The sequence below is a fragment of the Parambassis ranga genome, chromosome 8 (genome assembly GCF_900634625.1).
Source record: "Parambassis ranga chromosome 8, fParRan2.1, whole genome shotgun sequence".
NCBI classification, from domain to species: domain Eukaryota; kingdom Metazoa; phylum Chordata; class Actinopteri; family Ambassidae; genus Parambassis; species Parambassis ranga.
This window is the reverse complement of record NC_041029.1, coordinates 11,599,356-11,616,359: the sequence shown is the minus strand read 5'-3', so window position 1 is coordinate 11,616,359 and position 17,004 is coordinate 11,599,356. Positions and strand designations below refer to the sequence as shown.

Below are 17,004 nucleotides of genomic sequence, written 5' to 3'. Positions count from 1 at the left end.
TAAAGAAAAGAAGAACAAGAGTTTGGTTGCTGGGCAACCAAACTAAATAGGCAAACTGATTGCTGAGGGACAAAAAAACAGCAGCACTCCGTTTATAACAGACAGCCGTGGCCCCGCCCCTAGCCTCAGTTACGTGGTAGTCATGGAGAATGCGTCCCCCTCTCGTCCAATGAGAAGCGGCCCTGAGGCCATGTGTGTATTGTTTAAACTGCTCAAATCGGCCAGAGTTTTCAGACCGACAAAACTTCCACCAAACCGAGTGATGGCGGCTGCCGTGTCTGTTAGCACCGCTGCAAGAGATGAAAGCACAGACACAACGGGGCCCAGCTTTGCCTCTCGTCCTCTAAATGAAAATTCCGACCTCGCTGCGGATCAAGAAACCTGGATGTCTGGAGATCGACGGTATTCCGAGCTCGGAGAAGAAGACGCGACACCGGGACGCGAGTGTCAGCGAAGGGTCGACGAGGACTTGACATGTCTGTGCCCCGAAGAGATTGAGAGCCGCCTGGAGAGAACTCGCCGAGAGTTTTACAACCGTAGAAAAATTATAATAAAAAACCTGCCACCCGACGTTAGCAACCAGGTATGATAGAACTACTCAACTAGATGTTTAATTGTTGGATGATTGATTGATTGATGGACCACTTTGGCTAAAGTTAGCCTAGCTTCAATATGCCTACCATGCTACCAGTGTTAGCCTGCTAGCCATATAACATGTTAGCTCCCTTTTACTTTGGTGTGATAAGTCGCTTAATTGCACCTGCTGCTAGTTTAGAAGCTACCGCAGTTGTTTATTGGCAACTAAACTTGATTAGCGTGTTACTAAACTGGTTGAGTTAGTTAGCTAACATGACTTGCGTGAACCACCCGGTGGTCAGATAACTGTCAATCATGGTCATCCGTGGCCTGTATGACCTGCCTGTCCGGCCTGTGGGTTCATTTAGAAAAGTTTGGGCAGTCATTGTTTCTTTTGACACTTCAGGAACAAAGTCACTTTAGTCCGTGAGTCTGATGTGTGCGCCGCGGGGTTACAGGTGCGATGGAGCATTTTCATCAGCCCATCTGTTAAATGTCGGCGTCTGGTCTCATCAGCCTGTCCGCGATTTACTCATGATGCTACATTTTTTTGGAACGTGCCTGACTCGTGGGGAGCGCTGGGCCTGCGGGCGGTACCATTGTTCGCAGCGGGGGGGTCGGTGGGGTGGGGGAGCAGTGGGAGTTCGAGATGTGAGTTGCAATATAACAAAAGGTGGAAGGCGTGGAGACAAAACGTTTCAGAAAATGCTAGACAGCATCGCCATTCGTTTGTGAACGAGCAAAAGCAGCGCAGAACAATTTCTCCTGCAACAATGAGTCGGTTATTTTCACCCCTCGTCCCTCTCACAGGTGCACTTGTTGCTGGTTTGCCAGTGGACGTGAATGAGTTAATTATGTAATGACAATTAATCAGTCTTCACTTGTGTCATGGACAGTATGCACAACCTCAAACGTTAAAAGACTTTTTAGAGTCTTTAGAGATATCTTTTTTTTTCAAACATTGTATATTAATGGCTTTTTCCCTTACTTATAGGAGGTCCATGAGCTGTTGGGAAACTATGACTTGAAGTACTGCTTTGTTGACAAATACAAAGGCACAGGTTGGTCTTCAATTTGCATCATATTCTTCTCAATAAGCCTCACATTTTCATTCAGGATTGCACTGAAGAAAGTATTTTGCATCACAACTTAATTTACACATTTGTTCAGACAGTCTGTGTGCTCCAGTCCCTTATCCTTAACGACGCTCACACAGTTCCTGATCTGTTTTGCTGACGAATGGCTGAACTTGCTTGACACCCTGTCACATCACATTTTCGTCAATTCAATCTCAGCGTCATTTTCCTTGTGTGCGTATGTGACCTTATATGCCCCATGTGTGAGCTGTGTGTCTCTTTCTCTACATGCTCATAAGATATCACCCAGGCAGCATGTATTAAAATGAAATGTTGGATTAGAATATGTGTTCAAGATGCCTCTGACAACATAATGGTTTACTAAAAAGCACTGATAATGGCCCAGATGGCAACATTAGGTTATGCCTGCTACCAAACCGGCGTGCCTTTTCATAGCATCTTGTTGCATGTAAAAACTATTTTCCCTTTTTCTTGTCACAAAACATAGGCATTACACACTGTAGGGATCTGGCTATACTTTAAAGCATCTGTCACATTGCTAGACAGGCAGTGCCAATAACACTGAAGGCTGTGTGTTTTTGCTGTCAGATAAAATGCCTGTGATTCTTGTCAGTCACTATGACAACCATTGTGTTTTCAAGTAGTGTAAAGTTGCACTCGGATGAAGGATGGTGTCGGCTCATATTGTGCCACTAGCACTGGCTTTTATCAAACCTGCTGGAGGAAAAAAACAATGTCACAATCAGGGTTGGCTCCTTGAGACCTGCTTCTGTGCTAACTGAGCCTTACATCATCACCTTACATCACCTTACAAGTTTCTGTTGTACCTGTCTTTGCCCTTAGCATTTGTGACGCTACTAAATGGGGAGCAGGCACAGTGTGCCATCAAAGAGTTCCACCAGCATGTGCTCCGGGACAGAGAGATCTCAGTGCAGCTGCAGCCGACAGACTCCCTGCTGTGCATCGCCAACCTGCCCCGTGCCTTCACCCAGCAGCAGTTTGAGGAGTTGGTGCGGCCGTTTGGCAACCTGGAGCGCTGCTTTCTGGTTTACAGCTCCTCCACAGGGCACTCCAAGGGCTACGGGTTCGTGGAGTACATGAAGAAGGACTCTGCGGCGAGGGCCAAATCTGAGCTTTTAGGGAAACAGCTGGGCTCACGCATGCTGTATGTGCACTGGACTGAGGTGGGCTCCCTCACATACCCGCTCCTGCACTCAAAATGCCTGTGTGTGGACCGCCTTCCCCCGAGCTTGCTGACAGCCCAGGACCTCCGCAATGCCCTGGCTGACACCCATACTCCAGTCTTCTGCCAGGTCAGATTATAGACACATTTAACACATTTTATTTCTGCAAGTTTCTTTATCTAGCTGCTATTGATTTATGTGCAAGGCCACAAACTTATTCAGTTCATTCTCTGAAGCTTGGTCATGTACTTTTACATGTTTTAATGTTATTTCCCAGAGGCTGTAGGGAATAACAGTTTGAAACCATGTGTAAAATTGTACCCCACACTTGATCTTTCAGTCCATTTCACCTTTACCCCCGTTTTCGTGTGGCCACTCAAAGTTTCTATAGCAATGGCAAATGCTGGTTTCTATGGTGATGACCACCTGACTCCCCCAGGTGGTGTCATTCAGCAGGCTTTTCTGGAATGAGAGAGAGGGGTGTCTTTTTTAGCATGGCACGCATAGTCGTAGGTTTCTGCTGGTTCCAGGGTTTTTCAGTTTTCTTTCTATTAACTGCAGTGATGATTAACCTTGTGATCATTTAAATGAAACTTGTTTTATTTCCCAGTAGTATTTTTAAAAAGAAAATAGAATAGAACTGGCTTGTTTGTGGTGTTGCGAAATCCGGTGGTATGAAATCACAAGGCCACATCTAGACGCTGACGCTGAGTAATTGGAAATGCTAGATCAATATAGTCGGAGGAAATGTACTCATTTATCTTATCTTTATACTTATTGCTATCGCTCATGCATTGCAGACATTTTCTTTATGTACTTTCAAAATAAATGTCTTTGAGGGAGTATGTAAAAGTCACAGGTGTCATAGTCTTTGAAATGTAAATGTTTTATTTTCTCCCTCTCCACAGTTGGCCCAGGGACAAGACGGAAGTTTCCGGCGTTTTGCAGTGCTGGAGTTCGCCACTGCAGAGATGGCCGAGGAGGCGCAGCGACTCACAGATGGCAGGCTGCTGGGCGGGACGCACATCAGGGTGTCCTTCTGTGCCCCCGGTCCTCCTGGAAGAAGCATGTTGGCTGCTCTGATTGCAGCACAAACCATGGTATTAAAGTTAAATGTGTATGCTGTAACGTCACTGCTCGGTCGGCTCTTTTGCTGAATCTTTTTCTGCTCCTTTTAAGGCTGTAAATCGAGGTAAAGGTCTCCTCCCTGATCCCACAGCCATGCAGATACTGACAGCCCTCAATAACCCTGCTACCCTCAAAATGCTGCTCAACCCACTGTCACAGGGACATAAGCAAGGTGAGGACTCCTCCGCCACTCTTAATGAGAAGTTTAAGATTTGTTTTTGTGCTGCGGATGTTGATATTGTTCATGTACAGGACTCCTTGGGGCGGCCCCTGCAATGCCGCTGCTTGCCAACCCCGCTCTCTCTGCCGCCCTGCTACAGCTGCTCCTTCAGAACCAGGCCAAGGCCCAGCAGGTACCGGCACCTCTCAGCCATTGCTCCTACATGTTCCTTCAGCCTGTTTTTATCCTACTCATAGAGCCTTTCTACCCCACTCTCTGTTCTGTGCCTTTTTACTATTAGCAAGCCTTTCTGGGAAATCATCTTCTGTGGGCTCAGGTGCTGCACAATAAAGAAAACCCTCTCGTGCCTTGTGTGAGTGATAATGGTGTTTGTGTTTGGCTATCAGTGTGTGAGCTGAGCCTAGATAGATTCTTGTGTTGGTGATAGAAAACACACACTGCCTGTGTGGGTAAGTTTGCTAGAAAAAGGTTTTGTGTGTGTGTGGTGTTCTTTTGAGTGGTTCTGAGTGATGTAGTAGGTGTGCCACTATTGTGTACCTAAACTGAATAACCCTTCTGTAAGGGCATCATTTACATATGTGGTGAGTAAAGCATGGAAGTGATGAAGCGTGATTGTGTAGTTCTAACCAATCTGTGTGACCCCACTGTGACACTGAACTCTGCTCTCTCCCCCTCTTTGGCCAGCAGGCTGGGCTCATCGGGGAGAATCCTCTGGCTGCTCTGCCTGTCCAGCAGGGAGTCCATCTGCTTGGAGACCTGCCCCAAGGTTTGGCAACTGTACCTGAGTCACAAATTGCTTGCTTTTTTTTTTCTTGGTTCCCAAGATAAACATCTGTACCCCCCTCCTGTTAGTCATACTTATACTCTTCACATTGGTCACGACCCAATCACTCCTGTCACACTTGTAATCACTGCAGGGTCATTTGCTCCACGTGCTATAATTAACCATTTAAATTTTTACAGCCTCCAGAAACCAGTTTTTCACACCACTCTGCACATCGGCTTTAGAAAGCCTGCAGATCAGCCAAACCACGGTTGAGTTCTTGTCATGCGATTGCTCCTCACAAGTGTATTCATGAAGGCTTCTTAATTACCCTGAAGAATGCAGAGTTTTTTTTTTAACATAATGTTAATTTTGGACATTTTTTTTCTTCAGGCATATAGAATGATGCTTCAATGAGGAAACGTCTCCATTTTAGGGTTAGATTTGGTTAATGATGCCCTTGTGACACATTTTAAAACTACAGTAAAGTTCAAAATTAAAATATCTCCATTTAATTTAAAAGGGTATAATGTTCTTTAGTCAAATATGTGAGGCTCACGTTCTGATTGAATTTTGTTTGATTTAGAAATGAATACAAATATGTCTCATGCTTTTTTTTTATTGTCCTGGGTGTTGTAGTTCAGGGCCTGGCTCTTCAGACAGATCCTCTACCTCCCCTCAAGCAAGTACCACTTGGACGAACTCTGAGTAGAGAGCAGGATTCCCCCACATCAGCATGCACCTTTCCTCGGACTTCCTCTCCCACCCTGCAGGGCATCTCTATGCCTCTGATGGGTGGCATGATGGGGACAGATGGCCTCACAGCACAAGGGGTGAGGTCCCGACTCCTTTTCATAATATGCTTTTAGCTGCTTGCTTCTCTCTGGCTTTTATAAAACATGCAGAGAAATGAAACAAAAATTGATCCACTTTATTATTTCTCAAAGGTATCCATACTTGGAGACCCTCCAAAGGAAGCTAACCTTCCTCAGAGCGCCTTCCTCAGTGTCAACAATGTCTTTCCCTCAGGTGCGTTTTTGTTTCCTGCACTGTGTGGTTGAGATTTCCTGCTTAGCAGTCTGCTTTTGTTTGCTGCATCAACTCAGGTATGCAGCTGTCTGTGTATATACAGTATATCCACTTTCACTTTGTCCCTCTGCTGTAGGAGGAAGCTGCAGACCTCACCCCTATAGAAAGAGGCCCACACAGAGTAATGTGTCCAACCTGCACTCTACACAACAGAGCATACAGCTGAATTACAACCTGCGTTACCAGGACTCCTACAGCCCTGAATTTCCTCCTCTGCACCAGGTAGCCACCAAATTCTTACGGATTTAGAAGGCGTTGTGATGTAATGTGGTCTGATGTCATCTGGTGTGTCTTTTCAGGATCCCCTGGCCCACTTGTACGAACAGCAGGAAAACCTTGATACAGGGGCCTTCGCAGGATTTGGTCAGCAGGTACAGAAACGTGTGCCCGTTTCAGGCAGGCTTTAGCACACTAACCCTTAAAAACCCAAGCACCTGCCTGGTGGCTTTGAAGACGCCAAATTACATCATAAAACAGAAATTAAAAAAATGGGAAGGTTCTTTGGGACTTTGAACCCTCTGATGGTCCCTGAATAACTATAAATTGCATACAGTGTTTTTAAACCCTATTGCTTCATCACTATTTTATTCACATAAAAATACTGTAAAAATCTTTGGTCCATGTATAAAAGGTTTAATAATGGACTATGATGTATACACTGATCCCAGTTTATATCATGATTAATATATTAACTGTAAGTCTTTATATAGCAGTGAAGAATGACTAGAGTGACTAAAATGTGACGCTCGAGTTGCACGGTGTTCTGAGTGTTGCATTAAAAGCCTGCTGCCCTGTAGTAACGCAGTTTTGAACTTGTCTCTGCAGCTCTCCCATCACCCGGAATACGAGCGGTTTTCCAACTACAGCTACTCGCCCAGCCCACCTCTGTCCTCATACTTCAGCTCAGGGCCCGAGGCCTCCAGTAATGGGAGCCTCCCCAACACCCAGCTCAACAGGGTAAGCTCAGGATTGATTTGGACTTTTTTCTTTTTGAGCTATTGATTACTTGTCAGTGCAAGAACATGGAGCTAGAAATAGAGAAGATTTGAAAAAAAAAAGTATAGGGTTTAGGTCCAAGAATAAGCCAGTGCTCAATAATTAATGTTACACTGTGAGTGCCTGAGTGGAAGACGTCTAGGTCACTGAGAGTTTGTTGTTTGTCTGAAGGCTGTGGGAATGCCTCCAGTGAGCCACGCCGCCAGCTACCCCCCAGGGCTGGGAATTGCTATGAAGGTATGTTTTTGACTTCTTTGTGGGCACAGAGTTTTGCCCTTGCACAGGGCTACTCCTCCACTGATTCACTCATTCAATCATTCTTTTTTTTTTTTTTTTTTTTTGATTGTAGACTCCCATTGGTAGCCACAAGCGTGTGTTCTCCCGGCTGATCCCCTCTCCTGAGCCAAGTCCTGAGGGTGGCTATGTGGGCCAGCACTCCCAGGGGCTTGGCGGTCACTACGCCGACTCCTACCTGAAGCGCAAGCGTATTTTCTAACCACAGCTGAGAGCTTCCTGCTGCACAAGTAGCCATTCACCAGCCAGGACACAGTAGCATCTCCTTCAAAGAACTTTGAAGCTTAGTGGTCCTTTTGGATTTGTTGCCTGTGTGCTCCTGTGAATGACCCCTGGAGGGCGCTGTGGAGTGCAACTTGTTGCTGTCTGGACAGTTGTGTCACTCCATGGGTTTTTTTTTCTTTTGTGTGTATATATGATTTTACTGTTTGTAAATTAAGTTTTTACTTTTTTTAATTTGATTTTTAATTTTCTGTTGTTGTACAGTAAGAAAAAAAAAAAAGATTAATTAGCTGAAGTCTTTTTCTTTTTAACATTTTTTTTATTCCTGTGTCGAGTGTGGAGTATCAGCAGATCTACAGAGAGTGTGGCCAGTTTTCAGTGGCAGCTATAGGCTGCTGTTTATTGGTTGACTTTTCACTAAAGGGATGCTGTCCACTGTTTCAGGCAAAGGGACTTGCAGACTACTATTAAAACAAGCTTTAATTCAAAGGCCCTACTTTTTAGAACAGCCTTTGTAGTTCCATGTATAAAGTTCATTAGTGTTAAAGGAGATGGTGTTGTGGTGTTTTTGTGTTATCCCCTTCCTACCACAGGGTTTACATGTTTTCCTGTATAACTATAACTGGATTCAGGCATTTTGTTTATCGGTTTATACACAGCTTTCCATCCACCAATGATAGTTGTGTGAACCTCTTTACCATTCTGGGATATATTTTCTCAAGCTGTAGATTTTTCCACGTTGTTTGTCCGTTGATCTTCACCCTCCAAGCTGTTTTTGACTGTCTGTTCTCTTCACTGGTTGTTGAGTGATGCACTCGGAGGGCACAGGTCACAATTTGTTCTCAACATTTCAAGTCACTCATGTGTCCAGGAGTTGACTACTTTCTGTGTTTATGTGAGTTCTGTGTTAAGTTAAAATTTGAATGTCTTAAACTCCGCCTCTGTGGGTGGGGCGGCGGACACACGCTGTGTTCTGTCTCCAGATGAGAGCGAGGCAGCTGAAGTGACAAACACAGCCTGTGTTCCAAGACTTTCCAATAATGGTGGAACTTAAGTCTGTCTGGAACGATACTAATGGAAGCTAGAAGCAGGTGATTGGTCAGTGACATGACTGTACTTGTGTTTTTTTTTAATATAATTATCTGGTTGACAGTTTGATTGTGAAAACCCATTACCTCTGACTTCTGCTAGGAAATGCAGCTACACTTGAGCCTTAACAGTGTTTTCTGTGATCTCATCCTGCCCTGTGTTGGCTTCCATCTACATTTTACTATCTGTGTTTCTTTGCTGTGTAAATAGTTAAAGCTTGATCATTTTTTTGTTTCCTCTCTTCATCATACCTGCCTCTGGTCTGCTGTTTTGAATGATATTTGCTCCTCCTTGTGTTTTTTTTTTTTTCTTTTTTCCCCCCTCCCCTCTATGTTTGGAAGTTGATGTGGAACCACAGCAGACTGTTCATGTTGTGTATGGACCGAGATGCAGCTGTACTGTATGATCATCATTCACTTTGATTGGATTTTTAACTGCTCTCCTCTCATCTGTACCACCATGATTGTCTCTGTATGTGTGAGTGACGTGCGCAAGTAAATGTTATTTAAACTCATCACCTTGTGTCATTGCATTTTCTTATAGGTGAGATCCTCTATGACAGTCTGTGTCCTCAGAAATACACTGGCTGGCCTTAATATTCTGCGTAGTCACAGGTGACCAAGAGAATCACAATGTGGTTACCATGGAACCTGGCAGTAACATTTTGTCCTCAAGGTTAATGTCAGACTTGCAGAGGGAGTTTAGTGACTTTGAGAAGGGGTAAACTGATAAATGCTAAATGGGTCAGAGCGTAACCTGTAACTTCTGGCGAAAGAATTTCCTCCAGAATTAAGAGAGTTTTATCTTACCTCATATATTCCCAGTCTGCAGTGGTCAGTATCTGTCAAGAGTGGCCCAAAGAAGGAAAAGCAGTTAAATTCCAACAGGGTCATGGGTGGCCAGGCTCACTGATGAGTTCTGCCATTCATGTAGGGGGCTACTTTGGCAAGTAGCACCTACCCTTAGCATTATTGCAGACCATTCCCACCCTTGCACAGGAATGGTATTCCCTGAAGGCAGTGGTCTGTCAGCAGGATGATGTTCACAGCTACAGCTGTGATGGACTGGTGACCTGTCCAGGGTGTACCCCACCTCTCACCCATAGATAGCTCCAGCCCCCTGTGACCCTGCACCGCAGGACTAAGCTGATTCTCCTTTTATTTATTTATGTTTCCAGATATGTATGGTAATAACCAATGTAAAACTGAGGCACATTGGCTTCCAGATTCCCCTAATGTAAACCTGATATTAATGTCATGGCTGCTCTGTGTGTCTAATACTTACAGCATGTCACCACCATTAAAACATTAAAAAGCTGTGTGGATAAGAGCCCCAATGAAGTGTTTTTATCTCTGAGTAAGGGAAGTCTGTAGGTGCAAGCTCAGCGTTTGCACAAAAACGTTTCACTCTTTCTTTTGGTTTTATGAGAGGAAACCTAAAGAAATACTCCATTCAGTTTTTATGTACACTCTGGTTAATATTTTTGCCTGATTATGCTCAATTAACCAAGAAGTGCCTCCTCTCAATCAACCATGATTGCACGCACAGCCAGCTGATGTTTTGCTTTATTGGATCAGTAACAAACCCTACAGCGACGCTGCGTGAGGAAGAGGAGTGGCGGATGGAAGAGAACAAAAAAACAGAGACGCTTTCCATAACCTCAGCTGATGTTCATCAGGCATCAGCTTCTAATACTGATGAAGAGCCTTTGCCCTTATCTGTCCTTCGTTTACATCGTGTTAATCATGCAGATGTCACTGCTGCTTCTAATAGGCTGTATTACTGTGAATGTGACCTGTATGCATGTTAAAGAGATTGCTGCTGAGAGGATAATTTGTGCTCCCTGGATGCATAATTATTTAACAACAAATTCAGCCAGAGATCACCTGATAACAGGTTGCTCAAACATTATACCTTCACACTGATTAGGAAGCCTGTTGACATTCAGAGATAATTAAAAACAAACTAATGCAATAACTAGAAATGTCAGCCGTGTCTTTACAGGTCCATTATTTTCAGAATGCAGAGATCTTATCAGGGAAGCTGGTGATTGGCTGGAAGGTAGTGCTTGAGCCTTGTGCATTGAAGTCCTTCAGACTGAGGTGCTGTGGGGTGAGAGGAGAGTTGTCTTCCTCTCAGGATGAAAGGTTTTGATTAGCTGGTATTTTTGTGGTCTTGCTGAGCCTGAAGGAGCAGAGCTGCTCATGGATGGACCTTTCTCCTGAGACCCAGGAACTCCTTATTTAATACTCGTATTTATGACATTTCTCCAAACGAGTGCTTTGTGTTTGTCGTCACGTATAAAATGAGGGCGAACTCCAGTTTTTTTTATCATCTGTCTGTAAAGGACAATGGTAATGAGAACACAGTGAAGGAGCGATGGGGGTTGTTTTCCAGACCTATATTATATTAATGCGTTTTTCCAGCCTCTAGGTTTATTTCTGTAATATTTATCTTTAATGCTTCTGTCACCTCAGAATTGTGTTTCTCATACCTGCAGCCAGTCTACCCAGAGTTCTCAGAGGGATCCAGCGAGGCTCGGTGGACACTGTGTCAGACACATTTAGATTTCTGCCTTTCATATTTCCACCCACACAGTTACCCTGCACAGTTGCTGGTGAATGCTGCTGAAACCTGCGATTTTTTTTCTTTTTTTTTTTTTTTTTGCTCCCAAATACAGACAGGAGAAGGAGGCAGAGCTCTGAAGGCAGATCACTGCAGCACCATTTATCACCTAACACTCAAATAAAGGAACATTTATGTTTCTAGCGCCTTTGAAGCAGAAAGGTAGCCACTCTCACTGTCTCTCTCACTTTGCTGCCAGTGTGTGTGTGTGTGTGTGTGTGTGTGGAATTGAAATGAGCGCATTAAAAATATACACTGTTTACACACCGTCATCAACATGGAAGAGACACACTGATTTCACATGTACAGTGATTTATTACGGCTTTATTTCAGCGCAGCAGCAACAAAGTGGAACCAAATAGGGTATGTCACAGGAGCTGTTTATAGAAGGATTAGTCATAGAAAACAGCCCACTCCCCCCCCCCCCCCCCACCCCCACCCCACCACCGTGACAAACAGTCTGTACAACAGTGCAACATCTCAGCAGACCAGGAGAGAGCTACTAGCCTGCCTTTAAGAAGAGAAGGGGGAAACCCATCATGCTTATGCACCCAAACAAGATTAGAGTATAGTAAGGATTTAAATTCCAAGCCAGAGCACGTACCCTTACCCCCCCCCCCTCCCTGAAATAAGCTCAGGTATTGTTACACTCTTCATTTTCATCTTCTCCACTCGATCCTCTGTGTAACTGTATATCACCGGGGCCCAACAAAATTAGATAAGCACCTCTGGTTATGGGAAATAAAAGCAATGCTCCCATTACAGTGGTATTATTATTATTATGAGAAGCACTGAAACAAAGACTGACAAAGATAAATAGATATTTATATGTTTTTTTCTTGGAATAATTGTCATATTTTTGGTTAAAGATGCATCAGATGGTTTCAGTTTTGAATTTTTAATAAACATCTCCAATGAACATTGGCTGCAGCAATTACATGAGCCTGTTTAAACTTTTATCAGGCTGACAGTCTGCACTGAAAAAAACTACTTTATAAAGTATCATGTACTCTGTCTCATTATCTTCCTCCTCAACGTTAATGGCCCATGTTATTATCTTGAACTGCAGCTTTCTTCTGCTGCCATTAAATGTTGAATAACAGCATCTCTGACCACTGCTGCCTCCGGGCTGTAGCGTATTTTCATTTGTGTGTATGCCGCCTCAACATTAGCCTGACCCAGTAGGCTGACATCAAAGAAGCATGTTTTTTTTTTGTTATTATTATTTTCTAATCAGAAATCAAAAAGGACTGGATTGAGACCACAGACTGGAAATAAAGATGTGGGAGGCAATGTCATCCTGGCAGCCTTGCATAGTCATTTCTATATGAGGAGAAGCCGCTCTCTGAGTTTCTTGTTTCATAGCTCTGCTGAAGGTCCAGAAAAAATTGGTCCTCTGGAGCCAAAACATGTCAAACTGATGGGGTTAAAACAATAAATGTAAACATTTTTGGTATGAGGGGTAAAACTGTGACATCATGTACCATGTGACGCCTCGCCATGCCTACCATTTTGATTGGCCTCATCCGACAAGCAGCAGAGCCCCCTGTGATCAATCTTGACTGATCAATAAGGGTCCATTAACAGAATACTATATTTGGCAAATTAACCTTAGCTGTAAGACAGAGGAAAGGACATTTGTTTTTTTTCCATTCAATTCTGATCAGTCTGATCAATACTGTGCTAGCCAAAAAATGGGATTGAAGATGTCCTGAATTGGTAAAGTATACAAAATGAGACCAAACCTGCTTGTTAACCAGGCACGTTGTTTCTGCTGTAAATATGGATGTCTTTGGGGATTGACTCAGCCACTTGAGGAACTTATTTTTGGCACTTTCACATAGTCACCAGTTTTTCTTGGCGGTCAATAATAAATATTAGCTTACAAGGAATTGTTTTGAAAGGAACTTCTGAGGAGGCAGAGTTTGACCCTGTGATCGTTCTGACACTTAATTGCAATCTAGCCATTATGGCTCCACAATGCTATTAGCAGAAGTTCTTAGTAGCTCTGGAATCTAGTTATCGCGTCATTTCAGGTCCCAGTGGTTCCTGGCTCGTCCCTTGAGTGGAACACTCCCTCGCCTTCCTGACGCAACATCAGATTATTTCCTCCTCTGCCTTCAGATGGATGAGAACTCTTTGGTTTGGAGGAAAAACAACTTGTGAAATGAGGTGGTGCACAGCTCGAGTCACTTATGAATGATTGTGCTTTTTCACATGGATCGCAGTGTGGGCGTTGTATATTGTAGCTTTCAAGTGTGTGACACACACACACACACACACATGCAGCACAGGTTGGAGGACAGTCGGCCTCCACCGTTGCTTCTCCACAAACAATGTGCAGTGTTTTTCAGGAATCTTTTTTAACACTTAAGGACCTCCAGGAACACCATCACATTCTCGCTCCATCTTCCAATTCATCATCTGACATTATGTGTAAACCCAGACATGCATGTTTACCGGTGCTTCAAGACTATTGCTCACTGTCAGGGAAGAAGTGTGGATTAATATTTCATGGTCCTCCAGTGGCATAGAGTGGATCATTTCCCAGAATTCACTGGTGCACCAATGTGCAGACTCCAGAAAGGCCAGAGGCCAAACAGGCTCATGATGGCCTCACTGCTGGAGATGATGCAGAACCTTTCATTTCTACATGAATTCTTCCTATCATCCCATCCACGTGTACTGAGCAAGGAAACACTTGCTTGGCATTTCAATTATTCCTCACAATATGGATGGTTGTACCACACAGAGAGCCACGTGGTGATATAATAAATCACATGTGCACAGTAAGAGCAGCATTATTTTTCTCTCTGTGAGTTCTATGGTCATTTCATCATCCACCTTATACCCTTTTGTATAATAAATATAAAATGCTTGATGATTTAGTACAGGCACACTTCTGTGTTATAATTATAATTTGAAGTATTTTAACTTTCTGGCACACACAGTGGTAGAGAAATGGAAATATATCACACAACATCCTGCAGGCTGCAGATGAAAGTCATGTGACCTCTCATCTACATAAATGACACATATTTGTGGAAATAGAGGAAATAATATTTTATTCTTTTTTTTTAAAGCCTTCCCTGAGAAACAATGCTCTAATCTGTGATTCTGATAAAACAGTGTGGCATTGGTCTCTTAGTATCCAAACAGCTTTTTAAATGATTATTTCATCAGCTTCAAATGGGGAAAGGCATTCACATTCCGCTTCCAGCTACAGCCGACCGCTTTCTCTCCTATTCATTTTTTAAGGACATGCATTACAACTGACTATTTTTCTCTCAAGGAAACAGTATTGAATGCGCCTCAGTGCAGCTCCAATGAAAGTAAGTTAGTGTTCGATTTCAATTGCAGATTCATGTTACATTAATGCAGGGAAATGCAGCAGCATTAGTCTGTGTAAAGACGTCCAACAAACTCTAAGCTGCAGTAAGACATAATTCATTTTGTCTGTAGGATGTTATAATTGATTTGGAGGGTTAATGTGAGCCACAGTTAAGTGTTGTATTCATCATGCGTGCTGTTGAATCCTCAGACATTCCCTAAAGCTATCAACACAAGACAGGGTCCTGTGTGTGTTTGACCCTTGCATCAGAAACACATCCAGATTTATAAAGTAAATTTGCATAAAGCAGCTACAGCCCCTCAACAGCTTGACATGTTCCGCCGTCCACATTTAACCCGTTTCTAAAACGCAACAAGCAGGAAATAAAAAACAAGCTGAGTTTCTGTTCAGCCGAGAAAACACTTCTAAAATTAGGCCTGTCCTGGCTTTTAAAGACACAGACAAAATGATTAATGCTCTTCTGTTTCTTCTTTTTCAGCCTGAATTACTGCAGTGTCTCTGAACCATTAGAATGCTGTAAGCACAATTTTTCTTTTTTCAAATTAGTTGGAATCATTTTTTTTTTGGAGAGCAACTGTTATCAAGTACTGCAGTCCAAGTGTGAATATTTTAGAGTTCTTCCCAAGATGAGGCTGAAGAAAATTGGCCTTTGAGACTCTTAATTTACAGTATCCAGGCATGATGATACTGGAGGTTTGGATATGAAGACTACATGTTCATATGAGAGTGCGAGCTGTTTAAAGCAAACCTCATACTGCTACTCACCAGGAGAGTGTATAAAGTGGCTGGTATCTCTGGGCCTTTGATATAACCAGTGACCAGTGTGATGTCGTACATGTATGGTGGTGTCAAATTGTTGCAAAAATCATATCATATCTTGTCGATAATACACCCCCAACATACAACACATGGTCACATTTAAGCTCGTAGAAAGATTGTATTGCCCCATGTCATCTGATCACAGGACATCTTAGCCATTTGGCTAATTGTATTGTGACGACGATCTATGTTTATTGTAGCTGTCCCTTTCAAATAAACTATAAATAAATGAATATTAGTAGGTAGGTTGGTTACAGGACATGCGGTAGACACTCACTCAGGAGTCTGGGGTTTGAGTCACCCTGACACCCTGATCTGTTTTGTTTTCACTTTCACTTTTCATCTGTGGTTTGAGTTAACACAGGTTTTTTTTGTTAAAGAATCTGAGATAGTGGGCGGTGGTGGTCCTCACCTGTGTATAGGGGAGGAGACAGGAAGTGTTAAGAGGCTGTGTGCTCTCCACAGACTCTCTTTGTTCCCTAACACCAAGTTAGTTGTGTTATGTTATCTGCTCCTGTGTTTTCATAATACTGCTTATATTTGAGTTTTGTGGCAATATATGATTATATTTTTCCTTTGTTTAGAAAATCATCCATAAATCCATTCATCATTCATCATTTAATGCTTAAACCTACCTGTTTGTGACAGGTCACACAGCCAGATGTGTCCTCCAGTCATAAGAGGAATTTTGTAGGCTTGATAACATTCAATGCACCACTTATGTGCACGTGTGTGTTGAGTACTTTTAATACATCACTTGAACATCAGTAGTTTTTTTTCAGTGATCTAAAACAGCCTAAGCATCACCATTGAGTTACCATGTTGTTTTTGTTTTATTTCTTCTACTATATGTCCTCACTTGCTCTGTTTACCTGCACTCTATTGGTTTGAAGTTTAATATCATAGCTCAAAGCAATATTTCTTCACATCAAACCTAAAATGCAGGGTGTGTTTTCTCTGAAAGAGAAAGCGAAATAATGATTTAATTTAGGCAGGAAAGAAAAAAGGACAAAGGGAAAAGGCCTCCTTAGAGTGTCAGTCTATTTCTAAGGCCTGTAATTACAGTATAGACAGCAACCCGACTAAAGGACTGTAACCCTGCATGCTGCTCTGTGAGGCTGGAAAACAAAATGGTAGGGTTAGTGATTTAGACAAGTGTCTCTTCATGGTTGTGTACTTGTTTCTCTCAGAAATTTATCAGAGTTGACATCGCAAAGATTTATTGTCTGGATGAAGGAAATGATTGGACTTCTCAGCGAGGACGAGACAGAAAAATGTGATTGTTCTTACATTAGTGTTCATTGGAAATGTCCTGATATGTCTGCCATTTCTTTCTGGTCACGCCCGTCCCTTCTGTTTCAATCAATCTATAAGAGTGGAGGCATCACCTTAGGGGGTAAATGAATGAATGCTTTCAGAGGACTCCAGGGATAGGAGGACTGTTGGCTTATTATTAGTGGCACCATGTTTTCCAATATCTGTCAGAGCAAGCCAATCATTGAGGACAAGATCCCCAGCAACACTCTCTGCAAATCCCTCACTGTGTCTTTGTCATAGTCTCATATTTATTGTGTTAAAAACATACTTTT

At 42.9% G+C, this 17,004-nt stretch overlaps 1 protein-coding gene across 2 annotated transcripts; it reads left to right on the top strand.

Moving 5' to 3' along the window:
• The first annotated feature begins 230 nt into the window (after positions 1-230).
• On the top strand, positions 231-7,638 carry raver1 (ribonucleoprotein, PTB-binding 1). 2 transcript variants are annotated; one of them, XM_028412057.1, is made up of 14 exons: positions 231-583; positions 1,571-1,637; positions 2,517-2,986; positions 3,766-3,957; positions 4,037-4,157; positions 4,238-4,338; positions 4,854-4,932; positions 5,569-5,762; positions 5,877-5,958; positions 6,095-6,240; positions 6,318-6,389; positions 6,844-6,975; positions 7,186-7,251; positions 7,364-7,638. In XM_028412057.1, the coding sequence occupies exons 1-14, from the start codon at positions 263-265 to the stop codon at positions 7,508-7,510; spliced, it is 2,190 nt and encodes a 729-aa protein (XP_028267858.1). In that variant the 5' UTR covers positions 231-262; the 3' UTR covers positions 7,511-7,638. The 2 variants fall into 2 exon arrangements, with proteins under 2 accessions (XP_028267858.1, XP_028267857.1); XM_028412056.1 differs by having other exon boundaries at positions 4,851-4,932.
• The last annotated feature ends 9,366 nt before the right edge of the window (positions 7,639-17,004 follow it).

Excerpts from the sequence above, each read along its gene's own strand:
- raver1 (XM_028412056.1), top strand. The coding sequence starts at position 263 with ATGGCGGCTGCCGTGTCTGTTAGCACCGCTGCAAGAGATGAAAGCACA. Across the intron at positions 3,958-4,036 it reads TGATTGCAGCACAAACCATG|GCTGTAAATCGAGGTAAAGG; the intron begins GTATTAAAGTTA and ends GCTCCTTTTAAG. Across the intron at positions 6,390-6,843 it reads TCGCAGGATTTGGTCAGCAG|CTCTCCCATCACCCGGAATA; the intron begins GTACAGAAACGT and ends TTGTCTCTGCAG.